This window comes from Nannospalax galili, unplaced genomic scaffold (genome assembly GCF_000622305.1).
Source record: "Nannospalax galili isolate Female #2095 unplaced genomic scaffold, S.galili_v1.0 scaffold160, whole genome shotgun sequence".
Lineage (NCBI taxonomy): Eukaryota > Metazoa > Chordata > Mammalia > Rodentia > Spalacidae > Nannospalax > Nannospalax galili.
This window is the reverse complement of record NW_008346900.1, coordinates 1,243,545-1,262,911: the sequence shown is the minus strand read 5'-3', so window position 1 is coordinate 1,262,911 and position 19,367 is coordinate 1,243,545. Positions and strand designations below refer to the sequence as shown.

The 19,367-nt window shown below is 54.6% G+C and overlaps 1 protein-coding gene across 1 annotated transcript in view; it reads right to left on the bottom strand.

Annotated features, from left to right (window-relative positions):
* Positions 1-19,367, bottom strand: part of Cdh4 (cadherin 4) — a 103,287-nt gene that overhangs the window by 43,979 nt on the left and 39,941 nt on the right. The window contains exon 4 of the mRNA XM_017800667.1: positions 16,464-16,636. Coding sequence (XP_017656156.1) covers positions 16,464-16,636 — 173 coding nt within the window. The remainder of the gene's footprint in view (positions 1-16,463; positions 16,637-19,367) is intronic.

Genomic DNA, 19,367 nt, shown 5'->3' with positions numbered 1-19,367 from the left:
CTCTCCATCCATCCCTCCATCTGTCCCTCCATTCCTCCACCTATCCCTCCCTCTGTTCATCTTCCCACCCTCCTTTCTTTCCCCCTCCCATCCTTCCATCTCTATTCCTTCATCTTTCTGTCCCAGACACAGACAACCTGGCAGCTGGAGATGGATGAATGGACCAAGCCCAGCCCTGCTGCCCACTGGTGGCACTGCCGGTTGAATGAGTGGAAACGAACGGTTCTTTCAGGCTGCTGAGCTTTGAATATTCACTGATAGTTACCCAGAGTCCTGAGTGTGACCCTGACACTCTGTGGCCTGGATGCCACCCACCTCTGTGGCCTCATCATGAATCGGACTCACTGCCCCCAAAGCACGCTCGCAGCGTTCTCTCTTGGCCCAGGTCCTCGACTCTACGCTCTCATCCAGCCCATTCTTCACAATTCTAGTGTTGCATTGATGTGTCTTGTCTGTGTACCTCACCAGACTGAGCTCTGGACACCATGGCTGTCTTTTTTGCTACCGTGTCAGCAGGTCAGGCACAGGGTCCAGCCAGAGCAGGTGCTCAGAGATGTGAGCTGGATACTGTTAACGATGGCAGTGACCACAGGTGCTGAGGCGGGACCAGCTGATCCACAGAGGGGAACCCGGACGCTCAGGAGTCTGGAACATTTAGGAGCCAGGGACAGAAAGTAGAGGTGGTGTCAAAGGTCCCCAGGTCAGCAAACTATGGCTGAATCTGCCTGCCCCTGCCTACTATTCTAACTAAAGCTTAATTGGCACTGTGGGGTATCACAGAGCTGGTTCTTACAGGAGGATGGGGCAGCTCCTTTCAGAGAGACCCTGGAAGGGGTGCAGTGAGCTGGGGATAAGAGTCAGGGCTCTGGGGGTGAGACTTATGGTGCAGAGGACAGTGAGCCCTGGGGCTCGGGGCTGGGGTGAGAGCAGGACAATAGAAGGTGCTAGAAGATTCCAACTCGGGGCCCTGGTTCCTGTCCACTCATCAGAGGCCAGTGTGAGCTATAAAGCGGTGGACTCAGGGCTCTTTCCTTTATACTGATGGGAACACTGACTCCTTCAAGGGCCAGGAATTCCTTGATTTCCTCAGAGCCAGAGTGAGGAGCTGGGTCTGTGTTCAGGCCTTTGTTGTGAGCAGAAGATGACACACTGGAGGTGTAGCACATGCCAGGATGTCCTGTGGGTCTCCCTTGGAGTGCGGGATGGATGCGAGTGACACAGAGCTGGCCTGCGTCACCTCCACTGGCTGCTCTTGGCAGTGGTGAGGTGAGGACTTGCCTTCTAAGCACACATAGATGAATATGCACCCACTCCTCAGCTGCTGCCTTGGGCAGCCTGGAGCTGCCAGCATCAGGGGTCCCTTCTCTGAGGGAACCCAGCAGGACTCTATGCTCTGCCCCTCACAGACTGCGGTCCCTCTGCGGCTCCTGCTCTGCAGTGTGTCAGCCTGGGAGCTGTTTCTGTGGTTGTCATCTGTCTTTCCACTGTGATGCTCTCCTAGAAGGAGTCAGTTGGACACACCCAACAACGGCACAGGGTGAGGGTTAGGGAAGGATCACCAGAGAGGAGGGAAAGGTGAGCCCTTAGAGAGCCATAGTCTCCCCTTGTATTGAGCATGCTGTTCTTCAGTCTGTCACAACCTGTGCCTGGCTACTGCCCTCGGATGACACCAGAAAGAAAGAAACAAACACAGAGGCATATGCTTACATATGAATGTGTGCTTGCATGCAAGCATGTGTGTGCACACAAATGCACGTGTGTGCCTGTAGGAGCATGTGTATACCTGTATATGTGTGTATTCATGTGTGCAGACACCTGCAAGTTTTTGCATCTATGCATACGCGTGTACATGTGTGTACAGCTGCATGCCACTAGAGGGCGGGCTGGGCTTGATTTGGGCAGCAGGACTGCAGTCCTGGGAGGGAAGCTGGTCTGGTGAGATGGAAGAGACACTGCAGAGACCCAGGAGAGGCCTGTCCTGTCCTGGCTGGGGCTTCTGACCTCCAGGAAAGATCAGCCAGGCCCCAGGATTGATGGTGGTGCCGGCTTCATGGGGCGGCAGAGTCAAGTTCCTGTGTGGCTTGTGGTTGGCACAGTGCAGTTTTTGGATCTAATGAAATGGTTTTCAGGGCTGAGGGGTGTGGGCAGGGTCTGAGCGTGGGCTCAGGAGGTGGTCCTGGAAATAGCTGCTACAGGGGTACCTGGCCCACGCTGATGGAGGTGCCTGGGGGTTCTATGGCCTGTGAAAATTTGTTTTTGGGTCCTAAAACACATTTCATCATTTACATGAGGCAGATGGGGAGCTCCTGAGGGATGGCAGGTGACACTTGGTTTTTGGTGGGGTGAGGGTTTTGAGGCCTTTTGTGCTCTGAGAGGTTGAAACCTGTGTGTTGTGTACCTGGCAACCTGCAAAAATCTGCATCAGTGGGCACAGTGTCCTGTGTGCCAATGGCCCGCTGCATCTTGGGAGCCCAGAGTTGGGGCTGGTCAGGTATGTTCTAGTCTACTGGCTACCCTGGGACTCTTGTGGACCTGTGTTTGGCAACTTGCGCCCCCATATTGCCCATTCATGGATCAGAAGGAAGTGCTGAATGGGCAGTGGGCATCTAGTGTGTCCAGGATTGCTGGACAACTGCTGTCCAGTGGTTCCCCCTCCCCAACTCCACTGGGCACAGAGAACATGGCAGATGTCCCTGGAGCTGGTTCCCGACCAGCAGTGGAGCCACAGTGAATCCATTATAAACTGATTTGACCATTTTCAGGTCTGAGATCAGGAAGACAACCACAGGCAGCTGTCTCTGGGGCTTCTGCCCGCCTCCCAGCAGCCCAACATGCAAATTCTGCAGAGCAATCATCAATAATACAGTGGCTGGCCTGCCCTAGAAAGCATCAAGCTTCCTCTGCACACCCCTGCACGCTTCCCCGTGCTGACCACATGGCTAGCCATGTTCCCTCGGACAGGCCCAGCTTCTGGCTGGGACCCCTCTCTTCTTATGACAGTCTCATCCACAAGGCTGCAAGCATGCCTCCTACCTAACCTGGGCTCTCTGCTCTCAGAAGGTATTCAGTGTGGGGGCTGTAAATTGAGGCCAAGAGCCCAGACATAAAGAACTCCTGAATCCCTTCTTCCTCCAGCAAGGCAGAAGCCACTGCAGGCCACTCTGCTCTGGGAGGGTCCTATCTGGGCTGTTTGATACCAGCTTCCAGCAACTCCTATGGGTCACATACCTCCTGGATCTTTCCCACTCATCACTGCTGGAACCTTCATCCCCTCTGACACTCAAAGATGAAGTGACAGAGGCCATCCTCATATTGCTCAGCACCTGGAAACAGCACGGTGACCGAGAGCACGGTGAGGGCATTTGAAGGATCAGTTGTGGTGTAAGGAGGGGGGCATGTAGGTACCCGGAAACTGGTGGAATGGACCTCAAGTTGCCACATGACCTGGAGACCCTACTCCTGGGTATTGATCCAAAGACTGAAAACAGAGGTGCATACAAATGCTGACCACCTGTGCTCACATGACACTGTTCACATCGGCCAAGCAGCCCAAGTGCCCAGCAATCCAAGCACTGGGTGCTTGAAATGGGGCGCATGTATGGAGCAGCCATAAAAAGGAACAGTACTCTGACATCTGCTATACTTGGACGAACCTCAAAGCCACGTCTGAGAAGTCACACAGCAGGCACCCCCGCTCACGCAATGTACTTACAACCAGCAAGTCCACAGACAGCAGAGGCTGCCTGCAGCTGAGGGAGGAGCTGAGGAGAGATGGGAGAGGTGCCGGAGGATGATGAAATGCCTGGAGTTAGGCACAGGTGACAGGTATAGGACCTTGCTCATGTACTGAATGCTGCTGAGCCAGGTGCACTAACTGGGTGGATTCCACAGTGCACGAATGGCTAGAGCACATTAATGTCTATGGCCTCTTGGGACTTCGAGGGGGCTCTGCACCCACTGTGCCCCCTGGTCACTGGGCTGCTGGGGGTCCTGCTGGAGATTCCAGAACAGGCTTCCCACAGAGCTTCAAGATGAAGGCTGAGCCCCCTTAGGAGCTGGTTCTGCTCCTCCACAGGTGACTCTCAGTTGACTCTGCAATGCCATGTGTACAACCCACCTGGGTCAGGTGAGTCACAGGTAGCCCTGGGGCCCAGCAGTGGTGGTCCACAGTATGGGTGGACACGCTGTCCCGTCCCAGTTTCTGAGGCTCCCTTGCTTGGGAGTGGAGAAGGCTGCGTGCACATCTCACAGGGTGACTTTGGACAAGGACCTTGGACAAGAAGTTGTCTAAGTACAGATGCAGGGCCACCTCAGCAGAGCCCCCAGCAGGGGGGTGGGGGTGGGGGCTCCGCATAGCTGTGCCTTTGGCAAACCTACACTGACTGTCCTTGTCCCTGTGACTACTTCCCCAGAGTCTTCACTCTACAACACAAGCAAAAACCCCGGTTCCCCTGAAGCCTCTAGCTGCTGGGCTGTTGGAGACGTTGCTCTCCCAGCCTTTCTGCTGCAGCCTGGGGCGGTGATGCGCTGCCTCTCCCCTCCGGGGCTATGGGACCACTCAGGGCTGCCATCTATCCCTGGCCCTGCCTGTGTGACTAAGGAAAGGGCTCTCCTCCCCCGCTCTCCAGACAGCTGCTCTTTCTGTGCAGCATCAAAACCAGAGAAAATGCAAGTCTTCTCAGTGGGGTGCGGAACAGCCCTCCCTCCCCACCGCTGCCTGCGGGAAGCCAAGTCCGGCCACCAGCGGGACTTGGCCCATCATGGAGCAGCGGTGCCGCTCTGTTCCCACCCGCCGCTCGGCTCTCTCATTCTCACCGGCTCTCATCTTCCCTGGGGCATCACCCATGGCTGCTAAAGGCTCATGGACTCCAAACACATGGGGAATGAGGCCGGAGGCAGGGGTGGGGTGGGCCGGGGCCTCCCTGGGCTCTTCTTAGTCCTTTCTGATCCCCCACCCCCCACCCCGTGAGACAACCTCTCCTGGCTGCTGAACACCACCCTCCGTCCTCAGTCTCCTTTCCCTCCTTGAGGCTGTGGAGTTCCCTGCTCTCGAGGTTCCTGTTCTTCCAAAGGTCTCTTCCTTAAGTGATGACTTTTTGCATTTGTGGTTGAGTCATGCTCTGTGGTGGGGTGTCCTGTGCAGCGGGGTGCTGGGCCACATCCTGTAGCCTGCTCATGGGGCATTTGGAATCAACCACAAATGTCAATAGTCCAGTAGCCCAAGGAGGACTTGGGCTGAGAAGCAGGGCCAGATGATGGTAGGGGGTGGGGCTCTAATTGAATTAACGACCTCTGGTTGGCACCTGGGGGAGGAATGTTCCCAACGGAGGGAATGGCTGCCACTGAGGCCCTGGGGCAGGGAGGGTTTGAGAAGATGAGCATCATCAGATCTGTGTCTGCGTAGGAGGCTGGAAGGGCTGCTGAGCATGGACAGATGGAGCAGTGGAGCATGTGCCGTCCATGAATGGCTGTGACCCAGTGCAGGGCCTGGGTGAGATGTGGAACGGAAAAGGAGTATCTGAAGGGTAAGCCCAGGAAGGGAGGTAGGAGGTCCGCTGTCAAGTGCAGAGAACCCACCAGTGAGGGAGGCCCATCGTCAAAGGGCCATCCTCCCCTCTGCTCCAAGGCCTGGACATCACGGCTCTTTGTGATTTCCCTTCCCTGTCTCATGGCTGATGGGGCCTTCGAGCACTCCCCACTGCAGTCAAACAGCAGTAGGCTTCGCTGCACGTGTAGCCTGCTGGGGCTGTAGTCATTTGGGCTCAGGAAGCTCCTGGCCTCCCAGTACCTCTAGGGACTTCTACTTTTGAGAGGATCCAGAGATCAGGATTTGTGTACAAAAGCCTTCTGCTTAAACACTGGCAAAGTTCAAACATAAATAGGAACAGCATCCATCTGCACCTGGACCTGTCTCGAGTTGCCAGTCTGAGACCCCAGATCTGACCAACGGGCTGTGAAGCCTCTGCAGGGAAGAAGGCTTGTTCCTCCCACAGGTGATGTGGCCAGCACAGGGGGTGCATGTGTCTGTGTGCCAGGAAAAGTTACAAAGCTGGGTGTGGTGGTGTTCACCTTCTATCCCAGCCCTTGGGAGGCAGAGGCAGGCAGGCAATTTTTGTGAGATGGAAGGCAGCCATGGCCTACATAGTAAGTTCCAGGCCAGCTGGGGCTATAGGGAGACCCTGACTTTTTTTTACAAAGTAGGCACAGGTTAGACTTGCCTTATGGGTTATGTCTGGGTGACCCTGGAATAAACTATGTTCTGTCCTGTTGCCTCTCTGGGAGCCTGGGGAGATGCTGACCTGGGGACTGAGACTAACGTATCTGAGTCCCTCACCACCTGTCCACCCCTGGGGAGGGGTCAACGAGGGCCACACTGGGCTGGGGGCTGTCCTACCTACTTGCCTTCCATGATGGCCTCACAATCCCCATGTCCTTGCCCCCTGGCAGCCCCTGAAAGAATTCGGAGGAGGGAAGCTGGCAAGAGTGAGAAAGCGGGGATCTTCCTGCAGCAAGAGTGGATGGAGAGGCAGGAGAGGCAGGAGAGGCAGGAGAGGCAGGGCTCAGCAAGGAGGTTCTGCAGGGCCCTGCCTAAGGCAGGAACAAATCTTGCTTTGTAATTCCTTTGTTTACCCCCAGCTTCTCCCCAGGGCCCCTCTATAGCATTCCTCTGGCTTTCTAGGGTCCTTTGTCAGCTTGGTCTGGGTCCTGTGACCCCTTAGCAAATCATGAACCAGATCAATGCCAGCCTCCTTGGGCCCAGACTGTCTTCCCCATTGCAGGACATCATGTCTCAGAGCCCCCCTGAACACCAAAGGCAGGATGTGGCTGGATGTCAAGGCTGACAGGGAAAAAAACAGTGGCACGGACTAGTGCCAGGGCTGCCAGATCACCGGGGTTTGGTTAGGGTGACTGGGAGTCTTTTTTGGCTCTGACTCTGAGTGGAGCTGGGAAGACAGACAGCCAAGACAGGGCCTGTGACTTGTGTTTCCATCTTTGGAGAGGGAAGGGCAGTGCCTGGCTTTCTTTGACCTTGTTTCTTTCTGGGTTGCTACCAAAGGGAGGCCGTGGGGAGGTGTCTAGAAAGCCCTAGAAACGACTGCAAATGAGAGTGCTTAAGTACCCCAAGCAGATGTCCCTGTCAATGGTACATCACACATTTCTGGATGTGTCTGGACATTTTTGGACATGTCTGAACGTTACTGGATGTGTCTGGACATGTCTATTTCTGGAAGTGCCTGGTTGCTTCTGGGTTTCCTGGGGGTGGGGGCCCCTCAGGCATCCCCGCTCCTGGGTACACATGCACCAGCATCTCACTGAGATGCTTTACTGCAGAGCTAAACAGTGATTAAAATTCTTAGTTGGAGTGCAGCTTGGCGGTAAAGCTTTGGTCTAGCACAGGGGTCAAGTCCCAGCACCACGAAAATCCCAAAACAAGGAGTCCCTCTCTCCCTAAGACACCTGTGGTGAAGCTCATCCATTTCCTCCAAAGCTCTACAGAGCTTTCTCTTGGGCCCTACATTAGCAGTTGATATCTCTACGATGGGGCATCTGCCCTGCGTCTCCCCTGTGATGGCTACTGGCTTGGGACAACCATGGTGGGGGCACTACACACACACACTACACACACACACACACACACACACACTATACACACACACACTATACACACACACACAGACACACACACACACACACACACTATACACACACACACTATACACACACACACATACACTATACCCACACACACACTATACACACACACACTATACACACACACACACACACTATACACACACACTATACACACACACATTATACACACACACTATACACACACACACTATACACACACACACACTATACACACACACACTATACACACACACACACACACTATACACACACACTATACACACACACACATTATACACACACACTATACACACACACACACTATACACACACACACACACTATACACACACACCAGTACACACACACACACACACACACCCCCTCTACATACCACACACACTATACACACACACACACACACTATACACACACACACTATACACACACACACACACACACACACACACACACACACACACACAGTGACTCCACGGAACCTGGCAGCTGGGCAGCATCCCCCTCATTGGTTGCGGGGCTCTGAAGTGGGAAGGACCTTGGCTGATTGTAGACACAGCCCCAGCAGGCTGGGCCATGATCTTCACTATGATTAATGCAAGGTGGGTTTTTGTGTCTGGCTGGGGAGGTGGGCTGTGATGATCTCACCACTTCCCAGAGACCCACCTCTGTCTCTGCAGCACCATCCAGGCCCAACCTGAGTGATTCAGTTCTGGGCTGGCAGGAAGTTTCCCTCCCAACATGCTCCCTTCTCTTCCTACCTCTCCACAGTCAGGCTCTGGGCCAGCTGTGCAGACCCCATGTGATACCCACCCGCACATGGCCTGGGCGTTGGCCCTCTGCTGCCGACACTGGCTGCAGCTAAGGCTCTGCAGTCCCTTGGAACTTGCAGGTCCATGAGCAGGGGCTCTTCAGCTTCTGGGTCCAGGAGGACCAGACCTTAGGACCTTCTTAGTGGGTGTGGCCTGAACAGGCAAGGGGGCCAAGAGGCTGCCCCATGGCTCAGCCTCCCTTGTCATCCAGGAACCTTGTCCCCACAGCATCACTTGTCCCTAAGCCCCTGGGCTGGCCTTGCTCTCTGTCTTCTGGACCTCTGTTCTCTGGTTGGGCATTGCTCTGTCAACCTCAGGCCTTCAGAAATCTTCAGACATCTCTGGGCTCTGACCTGAACCTCCAGGCTTCAGAACTTAGGGTGCCTGGTGTATGTGAGAAGCTCAGAGTGTGGACATTGGACATGCCAGCAGGCCCGTCCCCTGGGAGGTCACCGGGACTGGCTGAGGAGATGCCCTGATGGTTTGAGCCTGTCATGCTGGTCCACACTGACCAGCAACTGGCCTGAGCTTGGCAGGTAACCCATTTCTAATCATCAGGCTGAGGATGGTGTCTGCAGGTTACCTCTGAAGGATGCTCACACCCACAAGAGGCCACGAGGAGGGATAGCTGTCTTCCCTGAGCGTGTTGACTCTTGCATGTGGGATCACGGGAAGGGTCAAATGAGTGGCCAAGGAACCATGGTGGTGACTCTGTGGTAGGGAGCTGACCAGGATAGGGTCTTCTTGTCCTTGAGCCTTTGAGGTACCCATCCTGTCTGTGTCTTAGTTCTATGATGCCCTCTTGACTTCTGTGCTGTCTATTGGCAGGGATGGGGACAGAGATAATGGGAGGGGCCCAGGAGGCCAAGAAGGCAGAGGACAGACCCTGACGGGGGTGCTGGGAGGGCGCTTTCAGCACAGCACAACTTCAGGACACTCATGTCCCAGTGGCCGTGAGGACCGTTTGCAGAAGCACAGGGGACAGGTGGACCCACAGGGTCAGGGAAGGCCACAGCATGCTGCGGAGTCTGTCTTTGCCTCCATATGGTGGGACAGAGGCCTGCCATTTCTTCTTTATATTTACATCTTTCCTACCATAATGGCACAGCTTTTGTGGTCAGAAAAAAAAATCAATGGCATTATTACAGAAAAAGGCTTGTTTCTGCATGGGTCCAATAGCTCAGAGTGGCCACAACCCAGGGAGCTGCATTCTGTGAGGCTGGTAATGGTGCTGAGAGTCCCTGAGGGCACCTAGCATGGTGAGGGCCAGGGCCCTGTGGCTGCCAAATACACCACGTGTGGCTCAGGAGATCTTCTGGGTGGCAGAGCCCAAGGGACAACTGAAGCCCAGGCCGCCTGCACCTGCACGTGGTGTCCTCCTCCACCTTCTCCTTTGGTTTTTTTGAGGGGGCAAAGGGAGAGAGAAAAATTCCAGAATGAAAATCCAGACTGAGTGGGTCCCCGGCAAATCTGTCTCAATTGCTACCATATTTTTTTTCTCCTAAACCGCAAAGCCACGCTTGTGTTTATCTTTAAAACAGTGTTATGAAAATGATTTAAAAAAATCAGACATTGAGAGACACCTCACCCTGATTACACCCCCCCAGGACAACTCCATGTCTCCAGAGGAGAGAGGCATCTATACAGTACTCCCCTTAAGGCAACGGAAAAGTCATGCCACTAAAGCCCACTTCCATTGACCAAAGTCCGTAACGGTGATACTGTCCCTTGTTCATGAATGAGGCCACACATCATCCACACAAAATGTTTTCGTTTGACATGAATGAGTGTGGGAGTTTGAATGAGTATAGGGAGGGGCTGTTTGGCTTTCCTGAAGACCTTTTCAACCCTGGGATAATTAACCCGGTCCACCACGTTGGGGAAGGAAGCCTCATCTGAGGCTGAGGAAGGCAACCAGCCGATGGTCACGGTGTGGTGGCACGTGAAATGGGTGGAGCCCTGACAGTGAAATCAGCATCATGGAGGTCAGTGTGGAAGTGTGTGCACAGTATGGCGCGCTGCCAGTCACGAGGCTCAGCAATCAAAACCCCTGCTGCCTCCGAAGCACGGCTTGAGAGTGGGGCTCATCTTATTAGACCATCAGCACTCTAATTAGGAAACGGGAAGATGAGCGGGATTAGCGAGGGGGCAGGTACAGGAGAGGCACTTGAGCCCTGCGCACGGAGTCCAAGTCTCTCCTGACATTTAATCACGCAGAAGCACTCGGTTCACACGGCTCTCCTAATTAGATGCGTGGCGCTCCTGCCATGGGTTTTCCCCTTCCTTAGGAAAGTGGGGACAGAGGGGGCCTGTCCATGGGACTCCCCGAAAGACTGCCTGTTAAACGGTGGTGGGCGGGAGTCTAAAAGAGGAAACAAAAGAGGAATCTTACACGCTTCACACTTGGCTGAGTTCAGGTTCAGCTAGAGCCGGTGGCAGGTGTGGTGTAGAAATGTCCCTTTCTGTGACCTTCCCTATGGCCTGAAGGTCGTGGAGACAAACTGGCTCTTGGGCCAGGTAATCACCAGTGGCTACCACTCCCTTCCCCAGTTCACAAATGCCTGGGGATGGTTATCTTAAATGCACTATGAGGCTGTTGTTTGCTACAGAACCTCTCCATCAGTGTGTCTGTCTGAGGCCTGTATGCTCCAGAGGCCTTTTAGAAGTAGTGTTTCTAGGAAGTCAGCCAGGCAGGACAGGGCCCTCTGGGCACAGGGCACACATCCATGTCAGAAATGTGCCTCCATAAGAGCCAGCTCACCCCAGAGCTCACCAGCAGGTCTCACCACATCCACCCAGAGGCAAAGGCAACCTGAGCAGAGAACTTGGGAAAGAGGGTTGGAGGCATCCTTCCTTGAGGGGTCTCTGGTCCAAAGGGGAGGTGGAATGGGAGGGAGAAAGGAGGGGGAGGGAGACCAGGGGGTTGGAGAAGCAGGAGGAGGCAAGGAGGCAGAGGGAGGGTGGAGAGGAGGGAGGAGGGTGGAGAGGAGGAGGATGGAGAGGAGGAGGGTGGAGAGGAGGGAGGGTGGAGAGGAAGGAGGAGGGTGGTCAGCCAGGCAGGACAGGGCCCTCTGGGCACAGGGCACACATCCATGTCAGAAATGTGCCTCCATAAGAGCCAGCTCACCCCAGAGCTCACCAGCAGGTCTCACCACATCCACCCAGAGGCAAAGGCAACCTGAGCAGAGAACTTGGGAAAGAGGGTTGGAGGCATCCTTCCTTGAGGGGTCTCTGGTCCAAAGGGGAGGTGGAATGGGAGGGAGAAAGGAGGGGGAGGGAGACCAGGGGGTTGGAGAAGCAAGGGAGGAGGGGGGAGAGGAGGGAGGGTGGAGAGGAGGGAGGAGGGTGGAGAGGAGGGAGGAGGGTAGAAGGGGCTGGGTGTGGCCGAGTCTTTCAGGAGCTGTGGCCGATCAGTGTACCAGGTTGTCCAGGGCTCATGGCCTAGCCTGGCCTCCTCTTGCCACAGATATCAAGTCCTCACCAGATGGGAGTAGCTAAACGACATCTCAATGTTTCAGGCTAAATCCACAGGTCCCTTGATGGAGCTGAGCCCAAGGCTCAAGGAAAACACGATGCTGGGTGCACAGGGGTGGCATCTCTGAGGAGAGACACTTGGTTCACATGGACAGCGAAAGGGGGAGTCTGTGTGGCTCCTGAGGGGCCCTGGCATCAACGTTACCTCTGATTTACAGAGGCGGCCAGCCAGGCCCCAGCACCCCAGATGCTGGTGTCCTGGACCTGGTTTGACAGAACGAGTGTGGACGAGTGTGGAGCTATGGAACGTCTTGCTTTCACTTTAACTGGGACCAGTAGTGGACGTGAATAGGTCCTTGCTGTGCCTGGACTCTGAGGACCAGTTACTGGGAGGGGTGACACAGAAGAGGGTCTAAGTGGCCCTGCCCTGTCTCTGAGCTCTCTCATCTGACGCTACCCCCAGGGCTTACGGTTTACTGCTTCCTACATAGAACAATACCTCAAAGTGGGGCCTGGATCTCTCTGTTCATGGCCCATGAAGCGGTGCAGGGCATACAGTAGATGCTCAATAAATGCTCATGATAGGCATGTTCTTTGCCACATTCGTTTCCCTCTATCACAGGCTCACAAAGCTGGGCCCCAACACATCCCACCTGAGCCCAACCACTGTTGGTGGGAAGTCGGGTCACAGGTCAGGGGTCAGGCTGATCTTGAGATGGTGGGGAGTCTGGGGGCCTCTGACTGGTCTTGACCCTCTGGGTGTAGAGACCAGGGTTTGGAACTGGCTGAATGTGTGGGTCAGAGTCTTTGTCTTTGTTGTGATCACAGGGGCCTCCCTTTCCAGCCCCATGCCTGCATGGGTCCACTCTATGCCATTCCTGTATCTCCCTGTCCAGCCTCATGCCTGGATGGGTCCGCTCTGTGCCATCCCTGTATCTCCCTGTCCAGCCCCATGCCTGGATGGGTCCGCTCTGTGCCATCCCTGTATCTCCCTGTCCAGCCCCATGCCTGGATGGGTCCGATCACAGGGGCCTCCCTTTCCAGCCCCATGCCTGCATGGGTCCACTCTATGCCATTCCTGTATCTCCCTGTCCAGCCTCATGCCTGGATGGGTCCGCTCTGTGCCATCCCTGTATCTCCCTGTCCAGCCCCATGCCTGGATGGGTCCGCTCTGTGCCATCCCTGTATCTCCCTGTCCAGCCCCATGCCTGGATGGGTCCGCTCTGTGCCATCCCTGTATCTCCCTGTCCAGCCCCATGCCTGGATGGGTCACATCCCTGTATCTCCCTGTCCAGCCCCATGCCTGGATGGGTCCGCTCTGTGTCATCCCTGTATCTCCCTGTCCAGCCCCATGCCTGGATGGGTCTACTCTACGCCATTCCTATATCTCCCTGTCCAGCCCCAGGCCTGGATGGGTCTGCTCTGTGCCATCCCTGCACCTGCTTACTAGGTCTCATTTTAGGACTCTCCTCCCTAGGTCCCATAAACCAGAGGACAGCCAGATCCTCCCAGCCATAGTTAAAGCATTATCATACCTTTTTTTCCTTTTTTTGAATTGAACACAGTATTTATTCCTGGCTCTCACATTCCAAAACCTTGACCGAGTCACCCCCTGACACCCCTTTGTCTCTAGTCTACAGCTCCCGTTAGCTCTCCGCAGAGCCATCTGCTTGGGTTCCCACTATCCTGACTCTGTGTGTTGGAGAAAAGGAGAGTTTTCCTGGAATTGGACATTAGCAGCTAAGTCATTGGGGAAGACAGAAGAAAGCAGGCTGTCACTGCATCCCGTCCCGGACCAGCCCTGGAGGAGGAGGAATGTGGCGAGGCTGAGGCTCCTCTAGCACACCAGCCCCTGCTGGGCTCAGCTGCTCCTCTCAGACACAGGGGGACAGGCTGAGTGTCAGGGCAAGCTCAGCCACGTCTCCCTGCTGGGTGCACACAGCCCAAGGACACCTCCTAATGTCCCTCTGTCTTCATCAATCTCTGTCCGTTAACCACATCTCTAATGGCTTTTAAATGAGTGTTTTGTTTGGAACATTTCACCGGCAACACTCAAACCACATGACAGAGAATGCCAGCAGGACAACACGGTACCCCACAGGATGGCTTGCGATGGCTGGGGGTCAGGGAAGCTCACAGCCTGGGCAGCAGGGCTGGCGTGGCTCCTCTGGATGCCCGGCCTGGGCAGATATCCCTCAGACACGCCCACAACACCGTGGCCTGGTCAGTGGGTGGGGAGGTCTCTGTGTGGCTGAGCTGTCATGTCTGTGGGGATCACCAGAATGCTGAAGCTCAGGAGCCCGGGTGGGGGCTCGGTCATCGCAGGCCCTGACCTGCCCACAGGGATGCCTGCTTTAGGGCCATTGGGGTGTCTCTCCTAGTGGGGCCAGACCAGATGGCGAAATCCAAGAAGCGGAGGAGCACTGGATCCTTCCCAGGTCTGATGCTTGGAGCCTGCTCCTGCACAGTGCCTGCCTTGGGGCTTTTGTCGTCAACTGGAAGGCCCTGCCCCGCGTGCCTTTCATGCATTCTTCGGCTGGGAATGATCACATACTCTTTCCTAAAAACTAAGCTGCAATCGCCCCAGTGCTCCCAGCCTCTGCCCCATTCTTGGAAAGTGCCCCCAGCTTCGGGGTCTACACACATAGTGTCAGTGCACATGCCCTCCAAGGACTCTGTGCAGCTGTGACCCCTGGTAAGCCGCGTCTCTTCTCCTTGCCCACTCCCTACTCTGCCACCACAGGACACAACTTGAGGCGGGCGCTGTATCCAGTGCTGCACCCGGCACCTCTGTCCACATCATTAAATAAGGAGAAGAGAAGATGGGCACTGGGTCTCTCTCTATGCTGGACTCTGACCTTGCCCTTGGGCTTCCAGTAAGATTTCCCTGGGCGCAGCACTTGGGAGCAGCCTGTCGCTACACTGCTACCTTCAACAGACTGGGGCCCAAGTGCTGCCCAGTGTGTGAGCCTTGGTCACACTCCTGAGGGGGATGCCCTGTCCACAGGTGTTCTAGCATTCTCTCCCCTCCGTGCCTCCTTTGAAGAAAGCAGCTTGAACCCAGGGGCAGCTGGGGACTCTGGGTAAGGACCCTGGCAAGGCCATCCTGGGGTCCAGTGTCTGTCACCTGCCGCTTGCTTGGTTCTTCTGCCCTTTCTCCAAGATGCAGCTGAGAGTCGTAGCCCAGCCATTGGGTGTGTATGTCAATGTGTGTTTATGCATGTAAGGGTGTGTGCATGCCCCTGCAGGTCATACATGCAGCTCTGTCAGTAGGCAGAGAGACTGCAGGCAAGGTTCAGCCTGGAGAAGAATACTATTGCTTATGATGTCCACCACTCCTTCCCATCAAGCCACACGGCTGCAGAGGGGTCCTGTCCACGTACTGCCTCGTACAATGTGGGCATAAGAAAAGAGTTTCTGCTCTTTGATTGGAATTCTCCATCGAGCCCTGATTTTCAAAACCAAGGTAGGGACTCAGACATCGGGAGCCCCAAAGCTCTCAAATCTGGCTATGGGGACTCCTAGGGAAGGGACCTGCCTCTTTCCTACCAGCCTTGTCCCCACAGAACACCACCATGATCCCCTGGTAATGACTTGGCAGCTCCAGCTTGTGTGAGGTCTCTGCAGACCTAGAGAACCCTGACGCTTTCAGAAGCTGCTCACTAGGAGCAGGGACAGCTGGGCCCACCGAGGCAGAACACTGCCAGAAAGCTGCAGCCGTATTGTACAAATGAGCCCCAGAGTGGCAGGTGCCCCTGTGCTCAGTGAGGCTCTCCCTCCTGGTCCCCAATGAGCGTGTTACATCTGCCCTGTGATCACAGGCACACAGGAAGCCAGATGGCGGAAAGAGCAGGAAACACCATCCTGACACCACTGGCTGGGAGCTGTCAGTCAGGGGCTGGTGCTGGATCTTTGGGGACAGGCAGTCAGCTCGCCTATTTCTAGTGGGCTCAGGAGGGGAAGAATGCCCACTGTTCTGGCTTCTGTATTCTGAGGCCTCTGAGGTCTGGCTCTGGGGTCTGTACGCTGGGGAAAGAAAACTGGTGTGACACAGCCTTGCAGAGGTCTGGGGAGAGAAGGTCACAGAACTCTGTCTAGGTAAATGACCACCTGGCAGGTTGGGTGCCACCCTCCTGTGCCTGCTGCATCATGGAGGGTACCTAGCCACTCACTGGTGGTGGTCAAGTACACCTAGGCCAGTTTAGAGAGGCAGGCTTCCTAGGCAAGTGTGTACTCAAGGCTCATCTGAAGTGTTCAAAAGACCTCACAGCAGGAGAACTATGGTGGCAGGACCCTGAGGACCACGGGGTCCCTCCCTGCTCATCTGTGTCCTTGCTGTGCTGTACATGTCACAGGGCCTGAACTCGGGAACCTCACAGGGTGTCTGGAGGTGACTCACCCAAAGCAGTGAGGTTAGTGCTGTGCTGGGTCCTTTCCCTCCAGCCTCAGCAGGAGATGACATTGAACTTTGCCTGGCTTCTTACCTGTACCCTTAGATCAGAGCATGGCCCACAGCCCACCTCACCTCACGGTCTAGGCCAGCTGCCACTGTCACGATGTCCCCTGTCTCACTGTTGATGGTGAACATGTTCTGGGACGGGCTCTGGGGTGTCTGGGTGAGGATCCGATAGCGTACCATGCCGTTGGCTGTGGTGCTGTCATCAGCGTCGTTGGCAGTGACTGTCATCACATAAGTGCCTGGAAGAGAGAGAACAGCTCAGGCACCTGCCTCTCCACACACCCAAGGCAGACATCGCCAATCGATCCCAGGGCTCTCTAGGCTGTGTGTGCCTATAGCATCCTTTGCCACCAGTCTGTCCAAGGTAGCCTCAAGAGCAAACTTGCTCACTCTGAACTCCATAGTGCCACTGAGGGATTTCCCCAAGGCCACTGCTCGCAATTTTTCTTTGTTCTGCTGGAGACAGATCAGGTCTGAAGGAGGAAGTTCTTTTCCAAAGTTCTGAGTAGTTGCAGCAGACCAGGCCTGAGCCAGGGCTGCCAAGGCCCAGTGCAGGTCCCTGATGCTGAGCCACAGGGAGAGAGCAGTGGCCCTGATGGAGGGTTGCTTACTGAGGACCGAGTGATCCTGCATGAAGTCCTGCCAGGTAGGGTATGAATGGAGGGACTCCATAAAAATGTCAGTACTGAAATATAAACCATACACATTGTTTGCTCTTCAAAGGAGCAAGCCCAAGCTTTTGGTTTAATTGTGTGACAGTCTCCACCATCTAACTTCAGAACACTTTCCTCACCCCAGAGAGAGACTCTACCCTATCACCAGTCGCCCCTTATCCTCTCTCTCAGCCCTGGAAGCTGCTTCTCTGCTTTCTGATTTGCCTGTTCTGGGTACTTCATACATAAGGGTTTATACAATCTGTGGCCTTTTGTGTCTGGCTTCTTTCACTGAGCCTAATAGTTTCAAGGTTCATTCCTTTTTATGACTGAATCCTAGTCCATCCTATGTGTGTGGTTAGTTTTTGTCAGTTTGACACAAACTAGAGACTGGGAAGTGGGAGCCTCAACTGAGGAATTCCCTCCATCAGATTGGCCTGTGGGCATGTCTGTGGGGATGTTTTCTCAATTGCTAATTGATGTAGGCAGGCCTAGTCCCTGTGGGTGGTGTCATTCTTGAGTGCCTGCCTTGACCTCCCTTCATGATGGGCTGTGAGCTATAAGCCAAATAAACTCACAAGAATGGGAAGGCCCAGGCAAACCCTCCTGTTGTTGGTTTGGGCCTGGCAGTATAGTATATCCTAGGAGAGGGTGACCTAGAGAGGAAGTCCCAACAGATAGAGCGCTACTATAGTTCAGAGAGCTCAGGGGAAGGTGATCAGAGGTGCTCAGTATTCCCTACAAGGAACAAGACAAATCCTAAACACAGACACACAGACACACAGACACACAGACACACAGACACACAGACACACAGACACACAGCCACACACACACACACACACACACACCCCTCTAGTGTGTATCTCTACAATGTTCCACACAATGCATAGCCATTAGTAACTAAGCACACAAGAAGACAAAACTTGACTGAAAGCAAAGAGAAAGGCAGACTGAGCAGTCCCAGGGGAGATTCAGATACCGGGAAAACAGATTCAGACTTAAAAACCACAAACAGCTTACAATGAATGATCATGGAGTTAAAAGGACAAGATCAGAACTTTTTTCAGAGAACTAGAAATTATTCTAAAAAACCAGAATGGCAATTTACATTTGAAAACTAGGGCTGACGAGACGGCTCAGCAGTAAAAATGTCTGCTGCGTAAGTCGGACAACCTGAGTTCAGTCCCTGGAATCCACTGTGGAAGGACAGCCAGCTCTTGAAGTCTGTCCTCTGACCTCCACACATGCGCCATGACATGTGTGTGTTGTGGGTACACATAAATGTAAATTAAAAATTAAAAAAGGAGAGTAGGCGGACCACCAGAGAGTGCCGAGTTCTGGCCTCCCTCTGGCCTCCCTCTGGCAGAGGGCCTGGGAATGCAGGGGACTGCCTGAGAGCACCAGATCCTGCCTCCACGTGGTGGTGAGCTCCCCCTAATAGTGCCATACCCATCCCCCTACCTGGGGTTTCGTGAGGCCCCTCCCAGGGCAGATCTGGCTTTGGTAGGCTAAGGCTGAGACCTAGCAGATAGCCTGAGAGGGAGGGTATCAACCTCCTTGGGTGTAGCTACTCTGATCTCAGCAGACCACCAGAGAGCCCTGAGTTCTGGCCTCCCTCGTGTGGTGAAGGAAGCCTGAGTGTACCTGACTGGAACCTGAATTGGGCTTCTGTGGTACCCCTGAATAGCTGATCTGAAGCCATCAGTTCCCTCCAAATTAAACCTGAGAGAACCAGAACCCTGTACCTACCAACTTTATATAACCAATAAAGAAAGGATCTAGGCACCCAGATGTGCTGGATAGCTTTAGAGTCAACTTGACACACCTGGGTTGAGGGAGCTTCAATCGGAGAATTGCCTCTATTGGACTGGCCTGTGGCCATGTCTGAAGGGTATCTTCTTGATGAGTGATGTGGGAGGGCCCAGCCAACTGTGGGTGGTGCCACCCCTGGGCAGGTGGGTCTATGGACCTGGGTTGAGGGAGCTTCAATCGGAGAATTGCCTCTATTGGACTGGCCTGTGGCCATGTCTGAAGGGTATCTTCTTGATGAGTGATGTGGGAGGGCCCAGCCAACTGTGGGTGGTGCCACCCCTGGGCAGGTGGGTCTATGGAGCATAAGAAAGCAGGCTGAGCAGGGGCCAGGGGAGCACGCCAGTAAGCAGCATTCCTCCATGGCCTGTGCTCTAGCTCCTGCTTCTAGGTTCCTGCCCTGAGTTCCTGCCTTGGGCTCCCTGATGAACTGTGACCTGGGAGATGTAAGCTGAATAAACCCTTTCCTCCCCAAGTTGGTATTGGTCAGAGTATTTTGTCACAG